Source organism: Motacilla alba, chromosome 3 (genome assembly GCF_015832195.1).
Source record: "Motacilla alba alba isolate MOTALB_02 chromosome 3, Motacilla_alba_V1.0_pri, whole genome shotgun sequence".
In the NCBI taxonomy this organism is placed as follows: domain Eukaryota; kingdom Metazoa; phylum Chordata; class Aves; order Passeriformes; family Motacillidae; genus Motacilla; species Motacilla alba.
The window spans coordinates 44,853,153-44,879,533 of NC_052018.1; the positions used below are offsets into that span (position 1 = coordinate 44,853,153).

The 26,381-nt window shown below is 39.2% G+C and overlaps 1 protein-coding gene across 1 annotated transcript in view; it reads right to left on the reverse strand.

Moving 5' to 3' along the window:
• The window catches only part of SEC63 (SEC63 homolog, protein translocation regulator), a 53,943-nt gene extending 28,144 nt beyond the window's left edge, over positions 1-25,799 (reverse strand). Inside the window, exons 1-7 of the mRNA XM_038131773.1 lie at positions 25,633-25,799; positions 11,945-12,044; positions 11,051-11,165; positions 7,416-7,528; positions 5,072-5,133; positions 1,670-1,728; positions 902-952 (exon numbers count right to left, since the gene is read on the reverse strand). Coding sequence (XP_037987701.1) covers positions 902-952; positions 1,670-1,728; positions 5,072-5,133; positions 7,416-7,528; positions 11,051-11,165; positions 11,945-12,044; positions 25,633-25,756 — 624 coding nt within the window. The 5' untranslated portion in view covers positions 25,757-25,799. The remainder of the gene's footprint in view (positions 1-901; positions 953-1,669; positions 1,729-5,071; positions 5,134-7,415; positions 7,529-11,050; positions 11,166-11,944; positions 12,045-25,632) is intronic.
• Between the last annotated feature and the right edge of the window lie 582 nt (positions 25,800-26,381).

The window sequence follows — 26,381 nt, forward strand, 5'->3', positions numbered from 1 at the left end:
GTGCTGCGATAGACCTGGTGTAAATCACTAAAAGTATCTGTATACAAAAAAGCATCAACTGAATCCTAAAGGGAAAGGCATGAAAAAATTTTGCATACTATATTTCAGACTTTTTATTCAACTATTTGTTGAAGTCAGCACATTTAACTTCTAAACTAAATTTTCAATTACACAGAAAGACTCAAAGGAAAGGAATAATGTCTCTCTGAGTCTCTGCACACACTGATGCAAGCAGCTGCCAAGACCTCAGGACATTTTTTCAAATTAAAATCTTCTTTTCAAGAACACGAGGGCCTTCTGGTGTCAGTTTTCTGAGTCTTGCTTCATGCCACACCCCAAATGCACAATCACCGGGTAACAAAATTTGTTCAAAAGCAATACTGTAGGGCAAACCCAAGCTCTGAAATAATACTCACCTACCAACTGATTCCTCACACAAAGCTATGTCAAGGGCAGACATCTCATGGTGTAAAGAAGATCAATAAAAACTGAAGTTATTTAAACAAAGGCAGGCAGGAAAAACCAGATCAACCACCTGCTTCACCTGCAGTAATCACTCTAGCACCAACAGCTAGAGACATCTCAGTCTTTACTATAACACCACTGAACATCTTCTTGAGCTCACCACCTCAATAATTTTCTTGAGAAAGAAGCTACAAGACAAATTACGTAACTTAATAATTCTTGTGATAGCCAGTATTTTCCCTGGAGTCTCCTCTCTATCATGGCACTGCATTTTTCTGTAAACTCTACAGCAGCTACACTTTTTTCACAATAAAAGAAAACACCACCTTTTAAAAAACAGCTCATCTGCACTCTCTACAAAAGGTAAGAATGAGAGCTCTAAGACAGCTTTGTTTACAACTTGGTTACAGAGAGAAGAATATCAGATACTACTTACCACAACAACTGGAAGAATCACCATAAATGCTAATCCATATACAAACAACACCTACAGAAAAACACAAAATATATTGTATCAGATACTGTGGCTACTTAATAGCACTCTTGTTTACTCTTTATTCTAAAATAGTCAAGTAGTACTGCCACAAGCTTACTAAAAATTATCACAAGCTTATTGCATAATAGTGTAATTATTTCTGAAGAGCAACTTGCAAGTAACATAACCAGGTATGGCTTAAATAAGGAGTGTCAGTTTAGTGTGATCCACATATGAATCAGTTTAAATGATTCACACACTGTCACAGGTCAGTTTCTTCAATAAATAAAAAGTTGGCAGCAAGACTGATGCAGTGGACAGATGATCAAAAGAAATCAAGTCGCTAAGAAAAATACCTTGCAGCAACAAATACAACAGGAAGAACACTTAGATACTGTATGATTGGAGCCTCACTAGCAAACCAAATGGAACTACAGAAACCCAGCAGACAGCTCTGTGTTTCCTTGCAAGAGTGAACACACACTTTGTAGCAGGGGTGATCACAGTAGAATCTCTTTGTCATTGGAACGAGATCCATCTAAAAATATTCATACTTTACTCTCGAAGGTTAGATTTAAGCTACTCTAACACTCATGACTCCTGAAATTTGCTTCAAAGATGTGCACTTGGACCAAGTTTTGACTGAAAATGTGCAGCATTAAGCAAATGCTTTTTTTCAAAACACTTGAAAGTTCACCTTAAAATCTTGAGCTAAGTAAGCTGACTCACCAAAATTGAATTTTTCTGATCCACAATCCAAGCTGGCAAAGCTATACCAAAGCTTGTAGCTGTAGGATGAAAGAAAATAAGTTCATTATAAAATACTGAGGAACATTTTTGAAGTCGCATTATGTCTAACAAAAAAACAAAACCACCGACCCACAGAAAACCCGCTTGTCTTTATAACTTCCATAAGCAAAGTTTTAACAAATACAGCAAAATCAAGCAGCAAATTAGAAATACACCAAGTATGCAATAACAGGACTTAAATTCAATACCTGAAATACCAAATATTTTTGCTTAACATACTGCAGTGAAATAGATAGGCAAGATTTATTCACATACACATTTTAAAAATGGGAAGATTTGTGAGTTTTGCATTGCAGAGTTTTCAGCAGTTTAAATACATATAGTTAAGTAAGCAAATGAACTGCAAGAAAATGGTCTGAACAAATTACTTCTATGGGTAGTTCTGTTGGTTCGTCCCTCTAAGAAAATGTTCTAAGCTGTACACTGTAAACATAAAACCTTCTGTCAGTTCAAATTTCTGTGATTGGTAAGAAAGAAAGAGGAATACTTTCCAATTCAAAATAAGTTAGGCTACAGAAAACAGAAGACATAATTCTCTAACATCTCCAGTATACAGATCTGAATAGAGAGTAGCATAAAATAGCTTTTCAGACACAGGCAGTTAATAAATTAAATTTTGCAAACACTATCTATCCCAACGCTAAGAGTTCCATGAAATCAACCCAGGAAAGAAAAGAAAGACTTTATTGATTTCTAGGACCTGCTTTAAAGGAAAAAAAACCATATTTTCCTTACTACCAGCAGTTCTCCATGAGGAGCAATGCCTTAAATAAAGATGGGCTAGGATCCCTCTGTAGTTAGGCACTACACTGATGTCATCTCCAACAGACTGTGACAGCCATCAATTCAGATAAACAGTTGTTATCCACAAGCCTAACGTGACTTCTCTAAGTTGAAAATTACTATTCCTTGAGTCTCCAATCAAACATCTGACAAGCCTGACCACACCTCAGCCTTAGCAGTTCAGCCAGACGATAGCCAGTGAATTCACCACATTAAGTTACAGGAAATGGCTTGCACTGGAGAACGAAGATCTCCAGACTCTAATTTGTTTAACGATTACGGATTTTTAGAAGAATCTACTAAAAATCTGTCTTTTATTGATGGAGCAAATTTCAATTGACTACAATATTTTTGACCTTTAGAATTGTAGCCTTAAATTGTTCCAGGAACAGAAGCAGTTCAGTAAAAAGCTCTTTCTCTTCTGCTCTGAGAGTCTCCTTGCCCCTACTAATGCTCACTGAGCTGAAGCACCAGCAAATACCAAGGGGAAATAGGCTTTAATCATATGGCACTTTTACTAGACTACCTTTATACTCTTCAAATCTTCCTCACCTGCTTGTAAACACTCTTTGAATGATTTTGCATTTACTTTTAGTGAAGCAGCAAGTCATGCAAATGCAAAAACCCCTTGTTTGCCTGCCTCTGGCCTCACACTGCCTCAGCTGGAGAGAGAGGAACGCTGCTCCCTGTTTCTCTGTGCTGGGCACAGAGGGTGGGATGTACCACATTGAACTTGGTTGAGCATGTCTAACCCCAGGTGTGCTTCATCTCAGCCCAGGAAATACCTCCATGAGGGACTGTATCCATCCTTTGTCTGTACAGAACTAGAAGACTAGAGTACATAGCTTGGGTACATGTTTTTACACCACAAATGTATAAACACAGAGAAGAGGAATTTCACTAAATTAGAAAGCCCCTCACACTTTAATGTGGAACAAGGTTAGAGAATAGAGGAGAGAGAGAAAAGTTCAGGGACTTCTCCCACTCTTCAGATGTCTCAAACAGTAACGAGAGGTCTAGAAATAAAGCAGAGAATTCTAATTCCACTGAAGTCTGAGGCAGAGTTTTCAGAAGAGCAGGAGGCTTAACACTCACAGTACAACTGCTACCCTGCCAAAAAATCATTTCATTTTTCCCTCTGGGAATGCAAAGTCTCTTAGGTTTGTAAATACAATCACTAAGCCAGCCGAGGATCTTTGTGCCTTCTCAAGTTTTAGCTGAGTTTTCTTTTGAAGTCACAGCTTCAGGTCCATTCAAGGACACTGACACAACTGCCTAACTTCAAATCCTATGCCTTGTCAACACTAAGTGAGTATCTTATGGATGTGAAAAACAATTTAGCATCCAGAAAGGTCCTAGCAAAGCTATTAAAACTTACAGTACCGTTTTGCTGATATTGCGACAGCATTTCTGAAGAAAGACTTTATCTGTATTTTGTAGCAAGAGGGACAGAGACCTCTTACTTGCCAAGCAAAGAAAGTACTAGAAGCTAGGAGCTGATAGAAATCTGTTATGCTATAAAACACAGAGATTAAAGAAGCTGATCCACCTCCTTAGTCCATCAGAAATGCTTTTGTCAGACTGTGATATAGTTCGCAAAAATGTTTTTTTGAAGGAAGAGGGAAGATTTTTATTTCTTTGAAACACCAGTTCAAGGGCTGGTGTAGGCTTTCATAACTTTAAAAATCAATGTTCTATGTTGGGTGGATATAATTTAGAAGAAGAATTTACAGAACAGATGACAGAGTACCCTCATGTCATCCTGTAACTTCAGAATGAAGCTACAAATTCCATTTATTATTTCCAATCTGGCTGGAACTCATTCTACACAGATATGTTGTATAACTTGCCTTAACAAATGGCAGATTTCCATTTTGCCTGTAATGAGTATCAGCTAGAAATAGGTAACATTTTTCCTTAGTAGGCCACTTAAACAATCACAAAGGTGTTTTACAAGCAATTCACACAACTGCAATTCACACAACTGCAAGTAGGGAAAAAATTATGAACTTTCAGTCTTAAATTCATTTAGTTTGAATGACCTACTGTAAAACTTTAACACACCACCACCAGGATTATTTTCATGGAGCAACCTGCCCAGAAACAATAACCCCATGTGCATCCTTTCAAAGTGTGTTTACTGCACTATGGCTACTCTTTCAATATACATGTCTAGTATTTGATCATAAGCAACAAAAAATGTTTAGAATCTACAAGTTTCTGATAAGCAGTATTCTTTTTTTTGCTTATACCTCCATTAATATTGGTAAGTCTCCCTAGATGCTGAAGCTGACTAATTAAAAAAATTCATCTCTTTTCACCATAATAAAAAGTTTGAGAAGTGTAAAGCAAACTTTTTCTTGCCCTTCCCTGCTACCATCCCCAGAGCCGGTTTCACAAGCAAAGAATTGGTCAGATGTGTTGCTTTAATCACAGGAGAAAGTTATTATATAAAGCTCTAAGTGCTTCTTGACTGATCAGATATTACACATCTCAATGTACAGTGATTACAGAACCTCTGTCATTCATAATTATTACCTTGTGGTCCATCTGGATTACCAAATTCTTCCCAGTTTTTTCGTGACTCCTCATCAGTTAAGCTAGTTACAAGAAGAAATATTAAGTTAATACAGAAAACATTTCTCTAAACCATTAACAAACAGAAACTTTAAAATGTGGCAGTCACACTATCCTTTAGAGGTGGTTTGGAAATCTAAACAGCTTCTGGTATTTTTTTGTATGAAATCTAATAGGAAACAATACTCCTGTATTCCTCCTTGATAGACAAGCGAATTCTTTAAGGACTCTGACAGGCAATCAGACACAGAAGATGCACATGCAGGAGATGGCACAATCACATCTCCCTTTCATGACAGTGACTGAATACCCATCAGCACACAGTATTTCCTGATGCCAGGTTACAGCACAGAAAATTTTGATAGAAAGAGGTTGAAATTTATCTTATTTTTTGGAAGGAAGGTAAATATGGAATATTGATCAGAAGTAGTCCATATGGGCCTATATCTTATTCTAGACCTTTAACGTTTGGTTAACTAGTGTTTGGTTGTTGTTGGGTTTTTCCCCTGGAACTACCAAGTTTTATAATTTAATACTCTTTCATTAAATAAGATACCACCTCCTAAATCTCACAGTTTCTGTGCCTGTTCAGTAATGACAGTTTTTTGGCAATTGTGCGCCTCCTTGACAGAATCCCTGTTACTAGAAGGAAGACTACTCTTTAGAAAACAGAACACCTGGCTTTCACTGTATGAAAGATTTTATCTCACATAAGAAATCCAGTGAAGAAGTCAGGCCTCTCCTGATCAGTTCTAAGTCTCCCATTTGTTGACAAGCAGAATCACCAAATGGGCAGCTTTTATAGTGTTTCAAGACATCGTGGCTAAGGAACTTCACCATCATTTACCTCACAATATACCTCTGCCACAGCCCATGCACTAGCGTTTGAAGTATCAACCTAATGCACAAAGTGTTTTGAGTACTGACTTGTAAAGCAAATAATTTACATGTTTCAGGCGTTCAAAAAGGCACACCAGAATTTCCTACTGAAGACATTTTCGAAGATACAAATGTGTTTAAGCAAAAAGTATGATTTCCAAACTGCTCAAGTGGGCATGGTGTTGGTTCTCCTTCCCACCACTTCCCAACCAGGAGTCTCCATCAGTAAGGTTAACCACACACACAACGGACTTTCAAGGCAGAAATCACCAACTTCCTAGGTTCTCTGATGATGTGACTGGCCCAATAAACCCCAATAACTGAAGAAGTCTCAGAGGCAATGGGCAAGAGTGACATGCTGTGACCACAGTGACTCAGCACAGCTGCTGCAGAGAAGCTGACTCCACCTCAGCACAAAGGGGACATGAAGGTGGACTTTTTTACATAAAAAACCTATCAACAGCTGAGGGGATCAACTGGTGGTATAAACATTTCTCTTTGAGTGCTTAAAAAAATTATGAATGTCTCAAATTTGAGACATCAGCATGGGGGAGTAAATACCTGGCTGAGTCCACCAGAGTACAAAAACTAGACAACTAGAATTCTGTAGAGGACAATGGGCTCCAGCTGGCTTCAAGCCACACGCCTTCCCATCAGCATCCTGACAGTGAGTGTATCAGAGACACCAGTAATGGGAATCCCACTGGTATTGTGATTGAACTGTGTACTGAAATGCCTGTATTTTGATTTCCTTTATACCAAATTCTTATATTAGATATCTCTCAGGTACTAAAAAAATAAAAATGCTGTAAGAGATAAGACCAAAAAACGCTCTAGAGGAAAATCAGATTCAAGGATACAGCTTTTAAGAACTATACAGGAATTATGAAAAGTCACCAAGTAAAAAATCAGGACTGCACGGCAAGCATAACTGGAAAGGGATAGGGGCAAACTGAGAGAAAACGGATCCAGAATGAAAACCTCCTTTTCACTGGACGGAACAGTTAAAGTACTGTCTTTTACTCCTTGGCTTTACCACGAGGTAAAATGAACAGTAAATATATTTTCTAAGCATCGCTTCAAAACTGCGGTAACAGAGTCGGTTGGTTAAAAACCACAACACCCATTTTGCTCTCTGTCATCTTTAAGATTTAATATGTGTTACACTGGAAACACTTTTCCTAGCTGACATGAAAGTTAACACAAAGAACTAACAACTTACAGTATTCTGACAGGTGCAAAACAAATTATCCTTCCTAACTCGTACAAAGCAAATACTCCCTGCAGGAAGACATGTTTTGACTTTTGTAACATATCTGAACACATTTCTTCCTGCCTGCTTACACCACCCTTGCTCTTACTGTAAAGGCTGTCCTCCCCATAATATTATGATTCCCTTTTTTTCATAGGCAAAAAAGAAACTTACGCTGCATAGGCCTTAGCAATCCTCATGAACATAACTTCATCTCCTCCTTTATCTGGATGGTATTTTAGGGACAGTGCACGGTACTGTTTCTTTATTTCTGATATACTTGCTCCCTTCAAAAGGAAAGGTTTGCATTTATTAATAAATACGTTAAATAAAATTCATTCTTATATATAATCCTAATACACACTGCATAGTATTTTTCTGAACCATTCACTGAAGAATTCTATTCTAACACAGGATCATGAAGCTATATTTCATTAAAACATTATTATTTTTCTGATAACATTCTTACAACCATTATTAAGACAGAAGTTCAGAGTCTAACTAAAACACATTCAGATGACTGAATACTGGGTTTTATCTGGATTATTTTGCTTGTCCATCCATAGGAATAAGAAAAAAAAAAAGGAAGGCTTTCTTATCTGTTTGGTGAATCTTAAACATATTCATGAATACAAGGAATTCTCATTTGCAGTATTCTTCTATTTAAGCGTAGTTCACAGATCAAGTATGATGGTCCACTTGCAGTTTGTATGCAGAAATAAATCTGTCAGTCACCAGGAACAGCACATTTCCCTGTCCCTTAAAAACACCTTTGACTAGAATCATCCTACCCATAAATTATTTCAAACTTCTTGAACAAAGGGAATACATTACCTCTACCTGAGAAAGACTCATTTTTATTCTACTCCAGCATCCTGTTAAATGCCACCAACGCAATCCCCTGTGCATTAACTTCCAGCTTGGACTGTCAACTTCACTACTCAAGACAACAAACAAAACTTTATAGTAAGTTCAGCTAAAGTTTTTTCTATATGTTATCTGCTAAGTTTTGCACAACAATTACCACAAGACTTTTCAATATTTTGTGCCAGAGAAGCCTAGCATGCTGACCTTAACTGCATAATAAACACATAAGAATTTATTCACAGATGATGGTACTGTTTCAATAAATTTAAACCAGAAATTAAACTACCCTGAGGCTTCACTTGCTGCTACTTTATCTCACTTTATACAGGCTGCCATATTCCAACACTATTTTTCAACAGCGTGCCTAATTTAATGCACAGGATGAATTTACTCCATTATAAATTAGACTTTAACTAAAACCAGGTGTTTCAAGACTACTGAAAGAATGTCAGATAAGGAGAAGAAGCTACAAAGTAGGGGAAAAAGAACAAAGGGAAGGAAAAAACCCCAAGCTGTTTGAGATGTGTTTTCATGGCTCACAAGAATGCTGCCTGTAAAAAAACAAAACTAATTTTTTCTCTCTGACACAGGTGCACACAATCCCAGAAAAGTTGACAAGTTTTTCATCTATATTAATTTCTTACTCCTCATTTTCAAAAGCTAAGGTACGGAGGTTAGGCCTGACTAAGAGAAATGCTCAGTAGCCTTGGACAGCTGGTGTCAGTCTGCTTGGAACACAGAGCGTGCTTGTATATAATCACTTTTGAGATTCATCTTTATGCCTTGGATCCCATCTTCATAACTGCAGTACAGATACTTATTAAATAAATAATTAATATTTAAGCACCTTATGTGTTAGTGAATTCCAGTGGTATGTTTCAAAAAGAGCTATTCTATGTTCAAAACACAGTGCTGATATTGCATATAAAATCTGATGTAAGTACATTATCTGGACTTTGTTGGTGCTGTGGTTCTTCTCAGGAAAAAAAAAAGCCTCTTGTTATAAATTGATACGCTAACATAAAATAAAAAAAATATCTTGACCAGAGTGTGAATCCAAAGAAGTGAGTTACTGTGCATCAAAACTTTGAAGTGCTTGCATCTGCAACCATTTTAAATTTTATTAAGTTTGGGGGGCGGGGGGGGGGCAATGTTTGCTGGTGTTTTAGGGGTGTTTTTAACACCAATAACAGTTCCATTATCTAACTCCACTTCAGCATCTGTACCACTTCATCAGCAGGACTGGCTACAACTCTCAAGGCTCCACTTGAATGGTAACAGAAGAAATCTGTTCATTTTCCACATAGTCCAAACTGAAAATCTTTCAAGAGATTTAATAGAAATTGTCCAGATTTTGAATTATTTTCTTGAGCCCTACTTCAACTATCCATCTTCACAGCCAACTTTTCATCCCCCTCTTAAAACCTCTGGCTTTCATTCAGCTTGTCCTTATGAGAACATGCTCCATCCCTCGGTTCTTGAGGCATTCCAGAACTGGTTTCTTTGCCTGGGTAAGTTGCACATGTCTTGAGCATGTGTACAAGTTTTCATCAATAAACATAAAGTTATAATTCACTACATGCATTCATTTCTTTCCCCTCTGGGTTGCTACTTGTAGAAATTTCAGAAGGATAACAAAGGAAAATACTCTGATGACCTAATCCCTAGCCTGATTTGTTTAATCAAAGTTAACCCAGTTATACAAACATTTAAACTGCATGGGTCCAACAGATACCACTTAACAGTAAAAATTTGTATTGCTCCTTCCTGTGCATCAGTGAGAGAGGTCAAGTCAGCAATCAGTGAGTTGAGCAGCAGCTGAATTGCAGTAACTTGGCTCCAGACATGATAGGCAGGTTCTACCTGTCTAGCTAGAAATAGGCTACAGACTTCTCACCTGCTATAAATGGCTTTCTTAGCACAAGGTGCTGCTTTTCTTCTGCTGACAAGTCAACATCATTTAAAGGCAAGAGATGTGTTTGCAAAAGTTCACATACGTATTAAGCTCTCACACTAACAATATACATCACATTTAATCAAAACAGGTACATTCAAAGCTCATTCATGTTCTTGTGCTGAGCTGGATCCACAGTGTATTTCTTCAGACTCGAGAGTGAAACATACCTCAGACCCCAGAACTGGAAAGATGACTCTACTGTTATTCAAAAGAGGAGCCTTGGATCAGGAAATAATTAACATAAGCAGACAGTCTGCTCAAGATATTGTGGTTAAGAAGAAGAGTTTAAAAGCAGATCAGAAAGTCCGTCCTTGGGATATGTAATTTTTTGCATCCATTTTGAATCAGTCCTTCAGTATAAACCAAGCACTGCATCTACTTTCTACATAGGCACTATATCTTTTTTTTTATCCCAGTTCAATAAACCTATTGGCTGGGATCACTGTTTAGAATTTGTTGTTTGCATTCACAGATACAACCAAGATTCAAACTAGCCTGCACTACATCAAAATGTGCATCACCAACACCCTTCAGTGAAACCTCTCATTTACAAATATTGCTCTGTACAGAAACTGTAAATCAAATGAATTCACATTCTTGTTTATACAGTTACTTCAGCATCCCTAGAAGTTCCTATTCAGAAGATTTACACAGGGCAAACAAAACAGTTTTTTTGGTTGTTTTCTTGTACACAGAGAGGAAAACAGCATCAGAATAGGATTTTAAAACACCCACCTCACTACATTACTAGAATTTTGAAGGAGCTAGATATAAAAGTTATAAATTGGTGCAGATAAAGGCAAAAAACACATAACAACTGACTTTATAACGTGCAGCAGTAACTTTCACATGCCAAAAAAGAACAAAACCACTAGACAGATTCACTAAACTTACTTTGTTTGAAAAAACAAGTCCAAGATTAGACATCTACACACAGCATATACAGTTACAGTAGTACAGACTAGTGAAAGATGTTATTACTTACAGGATCCAAATGTAACACTTCATAAGGGTTGTATTCTTGATATTCTCTGTCTGTTTTGGAAACTTTGTATGCAAGGAACAAAAATAATGCCCAGCCAGCAAGGAGGACTATTTTCCTGTTTGGAAGAAAGAGAATTTTTAAATACACAAATCACTAGCTCTAGCACCATTCTAATAACACTGAAAGACATCTCATATCACTCTTCAAGAAACAGTATTAAAACAGCAAGAAACACTAAAGCAGGTATTAGTATTTCAGTTTTAATAGCATTTTCCTCCTAGCTTTTAACAAGGACAATCCACTACCACAAAGTCTCCATTTTTTAACTGTCTCTCCTCAGCAGGTATACACTATTCTTTCCTATTTTTAAAGGATGATTTTAACTAGATCCTAGACAATGTGTTAAAAAGAAAAAAAACAAAACACAAAAAGCTGACACAGGTGCATAACAGACAGCAAAACATTTTGAGGATGGGAGTAACAAAGAACTGATAAAGGGTTCTCCTTCAAACATACAAAGTTATTATTCTTCTATATTTGAATATATATGTTCATATATTAAATATTTAAATCAAAAGATTGCCCTAGCACTATTAATTTCAGTGAAGGAAATTATTTTTTTGAACAAATAAATGCATTGTTTACTTTTTCTACAGCTGAGGCTCACTGGTCTCATTCCTCAGGTATTTTATACAGGACAAACAGTAGGCATCTTGATTTCAAGCCCTACTAGACAATAATGATTACCTACTATTCAAATATTGCAAATTGCAAACGTGTCTTTAGTGATGCAAAAGTAACTAATCCCTGCTTTGATTACAAGCCAGTGTATTTCTACATAAAATAAAGTAAGAATTGCTTTAATGGAAAGCCATGCAAATGAAACGTACGTACTTCACTGTAGGAATTATGTTCTGCTGTGGCTTCAGCAGTCGCAAGCGGTACCACAAACACCTTCCATACACATTCCTTATATTCTTTAATCGAATTTGTTCTATAAAAATAGAGAGATTGTGATTAACCAAGCTGACAAAACACAGAACAGCAAACATGTCCACCTCACCCCGAACAGGCAGTACAAGGTCAGTTGGAGGACTAACATAACGTCCGGCATTACCAAAGGAAAGAATGCATTCTATCCATTTAAGTGATGCTGTACATGCATAAACGTAAGAAGTTGGTCAGATTACTCTCTCTACCTAAAAGGAATCTGTTCTCTTCTCTATATGCCACATAGTAACCATCACATGTGAACCCAACCTTTGCCTAACATGCTTCTGCCACTCAACTCCAAAAGTTTCTCTTTTCAGTATGTCAGCTACCGCATGCAGGAAAAACAAACAGAATGCAACCCACAGGCAAACTGGTGTTTGTATACAAAGAGAGTACAGCAGGAGCAACAGTAAGTTGTGGATAAATCAGATCTTTTTTGCTTTGCCTTTGTCTGGCAAAAGGAGCCTCCTTTTTACACAAGTGAATTTACCATGCCACAGAACTGGCACACTGCCTTGCAATGTCCTGCAGACCCTGATCACACTGTAGTGAACACCTTACACATTCCTCAAGGTAAAGCTCTACAGTGAAATATGAATTGTACTTTCTCTGGATCTTAACTCTGGAATCCATATTCTGGCAGGGAAAAAGGTTCAGAGCTTTAAAAGCAGACAAGTCGAGTTCTCTCATTTCTTCTCAGTCCAGATCATGGCTTCCCATTACAGTGTAAGAGCACTTCAGACAACATCCTTTGATATGGGATTACAGGGAGACAAGTGTGTGTGGGGTGGGAGTAAATGCTTTTCCTCCAGTCAAAACCACTCCTCGTTCAATGGGCAAAATCCTTCACAATAGTGAATCTCTCCTACGGTTTTAGGAATAGGTATTAGAGAGCCTTGGAAAGCAAAGGCATAATGCACCCGTGGGGCTTTTGAGTTAATCTCACTAACACTAATCCATGCATCAAGGTACTGTTAAAGCACCCCTCTCACAAGAGGATGTAGACTGCCACCTCATTGCTGTAAATAATCTGGGAAAGCACCCCATGCTTGCTTTATTTTCTTCCACATGCTTCTCAATGCATCCAAAGTTCCTGAGATTCACAAGCAGATCTTCCCCAACACAATTCTTACTCGCAAGAGTTCTCACAAGTGCATATTATAGTAACTTTAAAAATGTATGTGAATGTCCAGCCAAAACTACATCTTACATGCTTTTCAAGTTCAAGAAACGTAACTAGTACTGATACAAAAGAAAACCTGAGTGCCATCTCTTTCATGAGTTTGTCAGAAGCCTTACAGAAGTTTAGGTAGATGACATAGGTTGGTCTTCCCTTGCTGACTGCTGCAATCACTTCTTTTGTATTCTGGGCATCAAAACAGGTACAAGTAGAGAGTGTTAAAGTAAACAGTTGATTTATCTTGATCAGAACTTAAGCAAACCTCTTGAAAATCCAGTTCTTTATGCCTGAGGCATGTGCTTCTTCTGCATGGGTAATGCAGACCACACAGTTCTTGGGTAAAACAGAACAACCTAACGGGTTGGAAAGGGTGGAAAAGACCTCAGGAGATCACCTAATCAAACCCTGCTGCTAAGAGGAGAGTCAAAAAAGCAGCTGCTCAAGGTCTGGCTGTATGCCTTTGGAGTGGCATCAAAGACAGAGCTCACTGTGCCTCTGAACAACCTATTCTACAGCTTGACCATCCTCATGCAGCAAAAATTTCTCCTATCTGTCTCAACCTCTGTTCTGATTTACCAATCCCACAATGGGTGAGGAAACAGGACATAGAGACACAAAAGAAACCTAATTACAGGTTGGATTTCCAATTTTCAGAGATTATATTCAACCTGTGTTAATAATTCAGCCATGCCTGGCTTAAGTTTGGTTTTGAAGTTCATCCATCTTACATACTTGCTTCCAAAGAAACAGGAGGATACACCCAGTCCTCAGGAATGCCTGACAATTGATCCCTACCTAGACCTAATATTTTTTTTCAGGTTCTGGAGGTTCCAAAAAGTGCTTTAAAAAAATTAAAAAAAAAAAATAGATACCTAAGGGGAGATTCTTTTTTATCCTTCTGAGAAAAAAAGAGAAAATTGCACATTTATTGTTATTGGACACAGGCAATTCTAGAAGAGAGAGAACAGAAAGAGGTACAGCTGCAATTATACTGAGAAGTTTTAATTTCCAGAATCTTGTTTCAGCTGCAACAAACAGCTGATATTTATATCTAAAGCATATAAAAGTTACAAAGTATCAGTCAACTTTTATGACAGCCAAAAGCAAGCAAAAAGCTAATATCCAGAATACATGGAAGCCACCAGTTTTCCATTATTCTACCTCAAACTGCAGGAAAGGACAGAAATACATTCTAGCCTCCTTTGTTCTTTCTACCTTCAGGCTACTACAAAAAGCAAAGTCACATAGTCCAGAATACAGTTCCAGTGGACTCTGTCAGAAAAAGAAATAGGAGGAAGTGCACTGAAATATTCTGCCCACCAGTTGCAGACAATTCATCCAAAGGAGAATGGTTTTGAAAGAAAATTTCTTCTTTCAGCAAGGAACACAGAGCAACACAGTTCTGCAGCCCTAGGAAATGCCAAGATCACTTTAAAGCCAGACTTTCACATAACTCATTTGTAGTGTGTCATCCTCTCTCCACACCAGAATGGAAAACTCGTACCTGTGGAAAACATCAAGAGGTGCAAGCAACACACACAGCATGCAAGTCTTGAGTAAAGGTTACAGTGCAGGGACACCATGGCTCTAAGCATACATCCCTTCTGTTAAAACTGAGGGCAACAGACTCAATTGAAACACTCCAGAGTTTCCAGATATCCTGGATTTTACAGTTTTAATCCTCTAAACTGCATACTTAAGTAGGCTCCTATTTACTCTCAACAGTTATATGTGTATGTGTGTATATATATATATATGTGTGTGTGTGTATATATAAATGTGTGTATATATATAAATGTGTGTATATATATATACACAAAATTGTGAGTATATATATATATATATATATATTTTAAAATCGTGTATATATATATATATATATATATATATATATGCAAAATCTGAACTCCCTGGGCTTTTTTCTACTTCATCAATAACAGAAAACAAATAATTGTACAAACAACTTATTTACTGAGGTCTTGAACTAAGGCTCTCTGTAAGAATTTACTTTCTTAAGCACTTAACCATTTCTCGGATAACAGATAAAGCAGGAAAAGGCTACCCTACTGTTTCACTAGGCCATCTATGCTTAACTCTATTGACATTTTCCTTGATAATTATTACAGAAAAAGACTCCACATGGATATAATATGTTATCTGAAAATAATTTTTTAAGTCACAGGATGAGGATAAAAACCCCACACACTTACTTTCAAAAATGACACTGACAAACACAACTACATTGTAAAAGAAGTAACCCATGTTTGCCAAAAACTAAGAGGCAGGATTGAAACTCAAGGCAATCTCGCTAAGTCAGCAACCCCTCTGAAGTACTGAACAATTTCAACTTTATTATAATAGGATTGACTTCTACTGTAAAACACCAAATTAAGAGGCAGGAAGCAAATTAAATTGATTTTAAAGTGTTCTAAAATGCTGTTGCTTAAATGCAAAAGCCTTCAATAAGCACTAGTGTTCCCACTGGGATTACTTGAAAAAAAAATTTTAAATGGAAAACATGTTCCAGGACTTTGAATGGACCATAGCAGTGAAGAATTAAACCATCTGACAGACCAGCTTTCTAACCTTAATGTCTATCATTATAAGAATTGTCCTCATTACCCTCATTATTTATCTATAAAGAGGTCATGTCCAGGTTAGCCTCTTAACTAAAACATTTATAGCTGATTAATCTCACCCTAGTTGTTTTCAAAGCGATTTTTCTCTCTAGTAAAAATTCACAGAAATAAGCCAAAAAAATCATGTGTTTTGAGTAACATTTTAAGTATTAAAAGCAGTTTCATTAACTGCCCAAGCAGTTCATTAACTACAAAGAGACCTGCAAAATACTTAACAGTAAAGCTGCTTTTTTCCAGAGCATGTTTTGCAGCAACTAGATAAAGCTTAAAAGGAACAAAAAGTAACCTAACTTTCCATTCCCATAATTCCACATATATTTGCTGACCAAAAGATAGCATTTGTTACTAACAGTTTTAAAAACAGCAACATGAGACAATTCAATATCCTGAAAGTTAACCTCTTTTCAGAGTTTACTTACCCAAGCTTTGTGTTTACAGTCAGCTGGCTACAGTTCCACATTACACTACTGCTAATCAAGCCATTTCCAAACCTTGTCCTTCCTGTTAGTGCACTGTCTCATTCACACTGACAAAACAGTCAGCAGAACTAACTACAATAACATGTAAGCTCTATCACCTAAATTATCAAATTTATAGTAGGGCTGGAGCTATAGCTGCACTGCAAAACTTGAACAGAATCTGAGAGGAATCAGAAAACTGGACATTTTACTGTGGAACAACACCCACATGAGTCAAGGTTATCAATTTCAGACAAAGCCAACAATAATGCCGGGCTCCAAGATTACACGCTCCTAACTATTAACTGAATTTTATCAGTTTGGTGCGGGGAGGAAACCAGAACGCATTCAATCCAAAATAAATGTAAACAAAAGTCACTTAACATATCATCAGTCATTAAAAATGCTTGTAGTCAGTACTGCTCTGATGCACACCCTGAAGAAACGCTAATAAAGGATGGAATTAGTGGACACAAGGATAAGTACCATACATCCATTTAGCATCAGTAGAGTCTTTGGTAAAGTCCTCTGAAGGAAGAAAACATACAGAACAGATCCTGCTGATACAGTCTGTGGTTTCCAAAAGGCTTTTGAAAGGTTCCTTTTACAAGTCTTTCAGAACAACCATCTAACTATTGCAAAAATAAATATGTGACTAGAAGACAGAGTGAATTGCCAATTCTCCCAGCAGAAGGAAATCGCCAGGAGCTCTGCAGGAATCTGTGTTGAAATTGCAACACATTTCATTAATAAGTAATCAGACTAAAAAGGTGAGCAGTAAAATAAAGCTTCTGGATGATATGAACTTATTCTGGGTAACAGGGACAAGGGCATCCTGAAGAATTGTAAAGATCAAGCAAGTGCACTTCTGAATGGCACGTGAAATTGAGAGTATGAAAACAAAGTCCAGTGAGGGCTATTCTAATTCTATGTACACAAGGATGAGCTCAAGGCTGGCCATTACCACTCAGAATGCTATCTTGGTGTTGTGAGAAACTGTTCTACGTAAAACTCAGCTGAATGCTTATTACTAATAAAAATCAGAGCATGTGTTTAGAGCATTCCTATGAGAAAAGGAAGGGATTATTAGGACATACCTCCGCCACATAAGCTGGAGGTATGTCCAACCTTGAGGCTGCACATACCTCAAATGTGATGCACAGTCCTAGCCCCACCTCTTTAAGAGGGGCAACCAGAAAACATTCAATTAAGGTGAACAAGGGCCATCTAATGTATAAGGAGATTTATGTCCAAAATATAATTTACAAATCTTCCAGCTGAGAGAGTAAAGTGCAAGGAGAGGTAATGGAAGGCTGTAAAAAACCTAAGTGACAGCCAGGACTGAACGTTTACTTCCTCTTCCAGTAGAGCAAATAAGGATTGTTAAGCAACATCAGAAGCAGCTGCAAAACAAAGGTGATTATTCGCCGTGTGGGCAGCAGATACCGTGACCTCCCTCACATAGGATGGTACAGATGCTATAGCAAAAGCTACTGAATTCAAAACCACTGGAAACACAGAGAATATGCAAAGGAAATACTACTTATGCTTGTCCTGTTATTCCTTCCTTAAGGCATTCACTTCTGTAATACTACATAAAAAACCCCACCTGATCTGACCCAGTATGTCCATGCTTTTGTTTCTAAAGAAAAAAGGGCATGTGAAACTTTATTGGCAAGGTAAGCCTTTGTAGAAGCCACAATGCTCACAAATATCCTAGTATCAAACAGTTCATCCAGCCAACCATGATAAAGGAATCTTCTGAATTTAAAATGCTTGTAAGCAATTTCCTGTAAAAGAGAAATACTAGGTGAAAATCTGAAAATACCTCTTAAATCTTCTTAATTGTATACTTATTTAGAAGCTGGTGCAGACACTAATCTTTTTGCTCAGGAAAGAAATTAGGTACCTGTTTTGTGTTCTTGCACCTGTACCCTGCTCTTGATATTTCCAGCCAGCACAACCCTTCTCACCATGAAATTGAGATACATGTCAGGTCCTGACTAGTAACTGAGGGAAAGGCCTATAAACCCCACAATGGCAGAAAGCAGCACCACAGGGGGCAAGGATGCAGCATCAGCCCCAGTCAAGACTTGTTCAAATTGCTGCAGATCTGAACCCTTCTTCACAGGCATGAATTTGAAACACAAACTAAAAAAAAAAAAAAAACACCAAAAAAAAAAAAAAAAACCAAAAAAAAAAAAAAAAAAAAAAAAACACAAGCAACAAACCAAAAAAAAAACCACCAATCTATGGAAGCACTACTGATTCCATTTCCTGTCATTTACCTTGCTTCTCTCTCAAATCACCCGCTCCTTCTCCAGGACCAGCTTAGCTGCCCGTGAAACCATAACTGAATCTAATTCTCTAATGCATAGCCTGTATAACCTGGTAGTTTAGTGTCATCTCTGTGAGTAGTCAAGACAACCTTGCAGCAACTATTAAATGAACAAGGCCTGTAATAAAACCTTCAGTACACTGTTTTCATAAGCTTCCATAACATAGGATGAATTTTTTAAAATAGAAACTACTTTATTTTTATGTACACGTAATGAAAAATAAAGTTCTTGTAACGGCTTGATCCTTAACTTGCCACAAAAAAGCTTTTCAGCATTTTGTATTCTGGACAGTCTTGAAGCTACTCAACTAATCTCTAATACAAGGCTATTAATTTTATCTTATTGCTAGGAAGCTATAGTGGCTATAGTAAGATTACAATACTTTTTAAAAATTCCATGAAAAGACAGGCTTTTTTTTTTCCAAATAACAGAGTAATTTGAGTAACTCTGTGCAAATGCTTTGTTTTGAAAAATATTTTTAGCGATAATTTCTAGACTTTACAAGTGGCATATCATGATGTTTGCCCCTTCTTCAAATGTTTCTCAAAAAAAAAGCCCTGCTGCTTCAAAACAGCAAAATAGTGGAAAAAAAACACAACAAAGTTAAGTATCACCATTACATTATATTCTGCCTTCAGTAACCTAATAAACTGTATTTTTCAGTACTTGAAATGGTTTACGTCAACCATGGCGTACTCAATCTCTCAAAAAGCTCAATTTGTAGGTAATAACAGTCCTTAGATGCATAACTGAGTTTCACTGACCCTCCCCCCACTTCCTGACACAATGATAAAAGGTTATATTAACAGGAAAGGATAAGCACACACATATGGGCACAAAATGCTTATATTCACAGATATCAAGTTTTCACACCCATGCTTATCCACCACATTAGCAATGAGCATGGCATCCTGTGCTTTTATCCTGTCCTTTACCAGCATCCTGTACTTTATCCTGCATTACCGAATGCCAAAATGCTGTGAAGTACTTTGGAGTAAGGTTAATGAGATTTCAGTGAGCCGTGGGTAAGGACAGGCATCACAGTTAACCCACTCCAACCAATCTGATCTCACACCAGAGGATTAGGAGCATCACAGGAGAATTTTACCCAGAGTGGGAGCAGCAGCAATGCTGCTTCCTCTCCCTCAGTTGCTGTGAGGTACAAGTGCTCATTAATCCATTACAGATAAAACTGAAGAAGGGCTGCCTGCACTGACTTGAGTCACATCCAAGCTGCACATTCGCTGTTTGTCCTCAGCCAAATAAACTTCACAGCCTCAGTTTCCCTACCTGCATCTTAAAGCAGGGGATTAATAGGAAAATCTCTGAGGTCAGCCTCAACTGACACAGAGGAAAAACACACCAAAAAATTACAGAGAAACCTTCATTACTGACACTACTACACAGAGATATCCAGTATAGTGGGCAGATATACTGAGAAGAATGGTTCCTAAGACAGCAAACCTTTACAAAACAACTTTCTCAGGACTTCTGATCAAGGCTTTGAATGTGAATGCCGACTACTACCCACAGAAGTATAAAAGAAGCCCTACTGCTTCAAAATAGCAGTACAATAAAAAGTAAACAAAATAATATTAAGTATCAACATGGTATTATAGTCTCGCTTTTAACAGTCACCAAATAAGCTGCCATTTTTAAATATTTCTGTATATTTATCCACTCTCAATACAAAAAAGGCTGGAATAGTTTTAGGGTTCTCTAACTGCCTATGCTACTTCCTACAGGCATGGCAACTTCAAAGATTAGCAGGAAATTGCCTTCTTTAACCAGATTTTTTAAAGTTTTTCTTCGTATTAGCCCAGTGTTCTTCAAGAAAACTTTAGCTGTATCTCACACAGAAACATCTGAGAGGGGAGGGTGCAAAGTAAAGTGTTAGTAGTGAGCAACAGGACAACATACAGCCAGGCTGGGGAGCAGCAACAAATACAAAAAACACAAACAAACAAAAGCCAAGCAAATAATTTTTTTTTTAGTTCTTAAATACCATAGACTTTGTATGGATTTCTATTATAATGAAAGTTAACTAAATAGCTTTTATCTATTTCATATCAATACTTTTTTTCTAGATACAAAATTGCAGCCATTTATCTGGTTTTCTTCCCTTCCCTACAGTCAGTTTTTATGTTCTTAAACTTCAAGAAGGAAGATCTACATTCCAAACAGAATAGCTCCTACAGCCTCTTTTCTCTCAGAGAAGAGACTGCAATCTTGTTTTAGTGTTGTCCTTGCATTCGCAGCTGTTATTCTTAGGGGTTAGTGAAATGTTTTCAACATCTTGTTTTGTTCAAGTTACTATAAAAAAAATCAGGATAGATACTTCCATTCTTTCCATCAGCTTTGTAACAAATTATGAATACCCAATGCCCTAAAACAGGATAATTTATTTAATGTAGACCGAAAGAAACTAAAAAAGATGAACTAGAAAGCTTCCAGATACATGTACTTAACTACAAAGCACATCACAATCTCTGACCACCTGTTTCAGCACAGCTTTATAATTATGTGCCTCAATCCAGCAGCACACGTATAAGTCAAAAAGTACACAAAGTCCAGCAAACATATCAGCATTGTGCAACAACTGCCATATTATCCAACTAAATTAATTCACCCCTTGCTCTCCATTTCCTTTCTAGATGCTGACATTTAATCTACACAAGCTTACACTGAAACTTCAAAGCAAGTCCAACAGCAGGAAGGTGCTTTGATGGACATTCCTCCACCCCTAACTGCTGAGGGAAAAAAAAGAATCTTCTCCTTCAACTCTCACAATTAACTTTTAGGGAAAAAAAAACTTGAAAATTCCCATGCAGAAAATACCTTTTTAGCTAAGAATGAATCTGCACCAGAATAACTTTTTAGCAACCACATTTTTTGTTCCAAGAGCAATCCTTGCAACGGTTTTACTCACAATAATTAGGCTAAATTAATACCATATTTTCCCAAAACAAAGGTAACCCAGAAAAAGTATGACTTCTTTTTCTAATAAAACATATATACACACATACATGTTTTAAAGAAACGAGTCAAGGATAAACAACATAGCCTGAAGCCATATTCACCATCACCTGAAGCCACCACCAACAATGAAAGAATCAGTCTTCGTTCCCTCAGTCACACCCTGTACCACCCCAGCTACACACAGTCTTACACAGAAATGAATACACGTTAAAAGTAAGACAGAAGAAAGAGAAGAAAAAAGGGACAACAATCAATTTTAGCCAAAATTACTTTCTTCCACTCCCATACATTGGTGCTCTATTTGGCACAAGGGATGGGGAGAAATACAAGACTTAACTCTGTTAGAGCACTGCTACCTCAATGCAATTATGAAACTTCAGTCCAAGACACAGAGCTGAACAATTAACCTTCTATAAAGGCCTTGTTAGCTCTGGAGTGAGCACCAAGGAGGTAAAGTCATTTGGACAAATCCAGTTTACAAAGTCAATTACCTGCTTGTTTGGTTTATCAAAGCTGAGGTAATGAAATTATGGGACACAGGGTGTCTAGCACACCAGAGCAAAACCCTCCCAGATATTAGCATCAACCCCTGCCACAGGCTGCAGCAACACTTCATATGGACTCTATCAGAATGCCTGGAAAAAGTAAGTTTAGACACTCAGGAAAAAAAAGCAGCTCAAATTTTTCTCAGTACTTTAGAGACATAAGTTACATCATGCTGTTCTTCCAAACAATAGTATTGAAAAGGCTTTCCAAAACTTTATTATAAGAAGAACTAAAAGCAAAATGTTAATGGCTTGCCAAAAAACTATTCTACTACAAATCTGACATTAGGTAACACATTTTTATTTTCCTTGAAGTAGTAAAGCAATAGAGATCCAGATCCAGTCTTACTTTCCAAGCTTCACAATAGCAAAAAGAAACTATTGTTTTTTGCAGGGGGGCGGGGGGGGGGGGGGTATTTATTCCATGAGCATTTACTACAAAACTACAGCACAGAACAAATCCTAAAATATTACAAGCCATCAGCAATTCCCAGATTTTTGCTGTAGTTCTCCCTCCACTGGCACTCTGTAGTGTATCACAGACCAGCAATCCATGGCAGCCCATCTGCAGACGGAAGCAGCAGGCACCAGTGGCGTGACCTTCCTGCAGCGAGCATTTCACCCTTGCGAAACGCTAGCTCTAGTCTGCTCTTACAACACAACGTGGCTGAAGCTCCTCTTCCAACACAGTTTTTTTTTACCAAAAAAGGAATCTGCTCTGTGTCTTTTGGATGCTCTGGTTTGCATTGCAAAGGGGTCCTGAAGTGAGGAGGACAAGCACCGATTTGCTTCAAAAGTTCCCCCTCGTCTGATCTTCTTTGTCACCGGGGTGACAAAGGCTGCGTTCTCTAGCACAGGTAGGGCAAAACACAGCTCCAGAACAAAAATGTTACTTGGTTCTACACACAGAGGGCAGAGGTCTTGGCAGAGCTTGTTCTCTTTGGCCCAATACTGTGCCTCAGTACTGGAGACTTCACTCTAAATTAGCATCAAAATAACATATCAACATCCAGATATTTCTGCTCATTGAAAGAAGCAGGAGTTACTAGTGTTGGAAGATTTCTGTCTTTCTGAAGACACAGGCTGCCTTTCTGCTTCTGAAATAAGTGCTTTTACTGTTTTGTTTTTTTTAAACTAGTGAATTACACTGAAAACAAGAAGCAGTGGCTAAACAATTAGTATTTTCCATCATCACAAGGTTTTAATTTATTCCTGAAATCTTGTTCAAATGCTGGAACAGGCATGGTTGAATACATACAAAAAGCTGTGAGAAAAATACTGAGAGGATTTTGCTGGAAATTACTTGCTTAAGAGCCATACACTTAAACAACTTCAACACCACAATGTTCTACTACTTAGCAGATTTACTTCATAAGAACTTACTTAGTAGATCAACATTAGTCCCAAATGATGATCTGCATGACGCCTCAACTCTTTGTTTAAACAGAGCCTACAGAACAGAACTCAATCAAGAGACTGCAGGCACGCCATTAACGCAAATGCTAAAAAGTGGACTACATTCACATTTTAAAATCCATTAAGATAATTATGAAGCAGAAATCATTCTTCCATCTCCCTTCATTTCCACTGGTGATTTTCACTTAGTTGACTCATTTCTTTGCACCAACGGCATAACAAAGTCTACCTTTTGCTTTGGAAAGTATGGTTTGACACAGCTTTGTAAGAATCTAGCACTGAATGCAGAACAATATACAGCAGCCCCCCTAGATACTGGACAACGCTGGCTAGACAGAAAAAAATCAGTAATAAATTTAATGGCAGGCCTATTTGGAAACTGGGTGAAATCCATACAGCCATATTCCAAAGTCCGGTTTTCATTTTCTGCCATTGTATAAGGATAGCTGACAATCAACTATGTAAGGCTGGTAAAGTGCTTCAAGTCTGACAGCATTTCTGCAGCTTTTCCTGCTTCTGTCAGCCCCCTGAAACTGATGCTAACATCAGAGTGTCCCTGCTGGCCATACCATTCTGCACAGCACCTCAGGCAAGTCACAGTCGTTCTCCCAAGAAGCAGCTTTTAAGAACTACGGAGGAAGGAAAGCATTATTCAAGAGAAAAAGCGATTTTCTCCCCCACTTCCTCCCACCCTTCACCAGAACAAAAATAAAAATCTCGATGTTTGGAAAAAGGTTACAGAAGTAATATTTTTTTCTCTCTGATTCCCCACTCTGCAAGAACAACCCAAAGATTACAAAACACCTTCAACAACAGCAACGCCTCCCTCCTGCAACAGTCAGGACACAGAAAGAGGAGGCAGAGAAACCTTTCCTTTCAGCAGAGAGAACTAACTCCTCAGCTGTACAACAGGTAGCAAGGACCTGGAAGGCAGAGACCAACCCTCCAAAGAGGTTTTGGTCTCCAGCCAGGGCCCTGCCAGATGCCACCGGCACGGCAAGTCTGGCAGCAGCCAAGACTGTGAACAGCTGTCATTTAGCAGCAAAACTACATTTGTTCTATCCTACTCCTTACTAGAAGGTACGGGATTAAGATTTCACTGCTAGGTATTTCTTCTACATATAAAACTAAGTTAAGCAGAACCTGGCAAGCCATCTAAATTGGCATCAAAGCCACTAAGTAACCAGCAGATACTGAATGTAAAAAGATGCAGGGAACAAAAGGGAGTCTTCTCAGATTGCAAAGCACAAGTGTTCTTAAGAGGTCAGTAGGTTTCTGCAATGGGAACCAGTATCAAGCATCCCTGTTTTACTAAGCACTTAACACCCAGCCTTTAAACACAATTTCTACAGCCTTTTTAATCTCAGAACTGCTATTAAAAATGTGTTCCTGTGCAGCCTGTATACCAAAACGCCTTCTCCTCCCAAGAATAGAGGGATGCAGGAAAGACAAAGTGGAAATGAGATTCGGAACTAGTCAAAGAAACTTTATAACACCGTTCAGGGACCCAAAGTATCATCCCGAGTGGGGAAAGAGAAATTTAGCCCTCCGGACATTTAACAGTGATTTGCAATGGGGAAAAAAAAAAATCCCCGTTTTCGCACCCGCTGTGACCTTATGGCACATAAAAGCTGAACCCGGTAACTTTTCCTCTTTGTCCCCAACTCAATAGCCTGTTCCTTCCCCACGATCAAAATTTAGGTCATCCTCCCTGAAACACTCCGGGAAGACAAGGGAAAACGCAAACCCCAAACAAAGCCCCGGACCCCGGCGCAGCGATGACTCTGCAGGAGCCGCGGCGCGGAGCCGGGCGCGCTCGGGGGGCGGCGGCCCCGGGACCCTTCCGCCGGCCCAGGTACCGCTAAATGGCCGCCGGCGAGCGCAGCGCGGGGCCGCCGCCCCTCCAGGCGGGCCCCGGGGGCGCGGGCAGGGCCGGACGGGCGCCCGGACCGCGGCGGCTCCGCGGCGGGCCCGGCCCGGCCCCGCTGTGTCGCGGCGCAGAAGCCGGCCGTGCCCGCGGTTGGGCCGCTCACCGGCGTGCTGGTCCCGCGGCCACAGGTAGTAGGTGGCGGGGATGACGATGAGCCCCACGAAGCTGGTGAGGAAGTAGAAGAACGTGTTGCCGCTGTCGTCGTACTGGAACTGCTGCCCCGCCATGGCCGCGCCGGCCGCCCGTCCCCGCCGCCGCTGCCGCCGGCGGCCCCCGGTACGGCCGCCCCGGGATCCCGCGAGATCGCAGGCTCGCTCGCCCGCCCGCCCCTCGGCAGGCCGCGCAAGGAGACGTGTCACTACTCAGCCACCATAGCCCTGCGGCGTCACCGGCGCGCCCGCCCACGGCCCCGCCCGGCCGCCCATTGGCTCGGCCCAAGGCGCCGCCCCGCCGGGATCGCGAAATCCCGGGATCGGGGATCCACGGGATCGCAGCGCGGGCCCGGCTGCTGTGGGGCTGGTGTGCCTGTCGCGTCTGATTTCCCTGCTGGACCAGGGTTGTCTCAGAGAACGTGCCACAGAATCACAGGTTCGTTAAGCCTTAAAGAAATTTCTGGATCCGGTCCAAACCCCCTGCCAAGGAGTAGGTGACAGCACCTAGAGCAGGTGACACAGGAAGCCGCCCAAGCGGGTTTGGAATGTCTCCAGAGAGGGAGAATTCACGACCTGCCCGGGCAGCCTGTTCCAGTGCCCTGCGGCCCTCCCATGTAAAGTTATTCCTCATGCTGAGGTGGAACTTCTGGTGTTCTAGTTTGTGGCTATCCTCACCCTGTCACTGTGCACCACCAAAAAG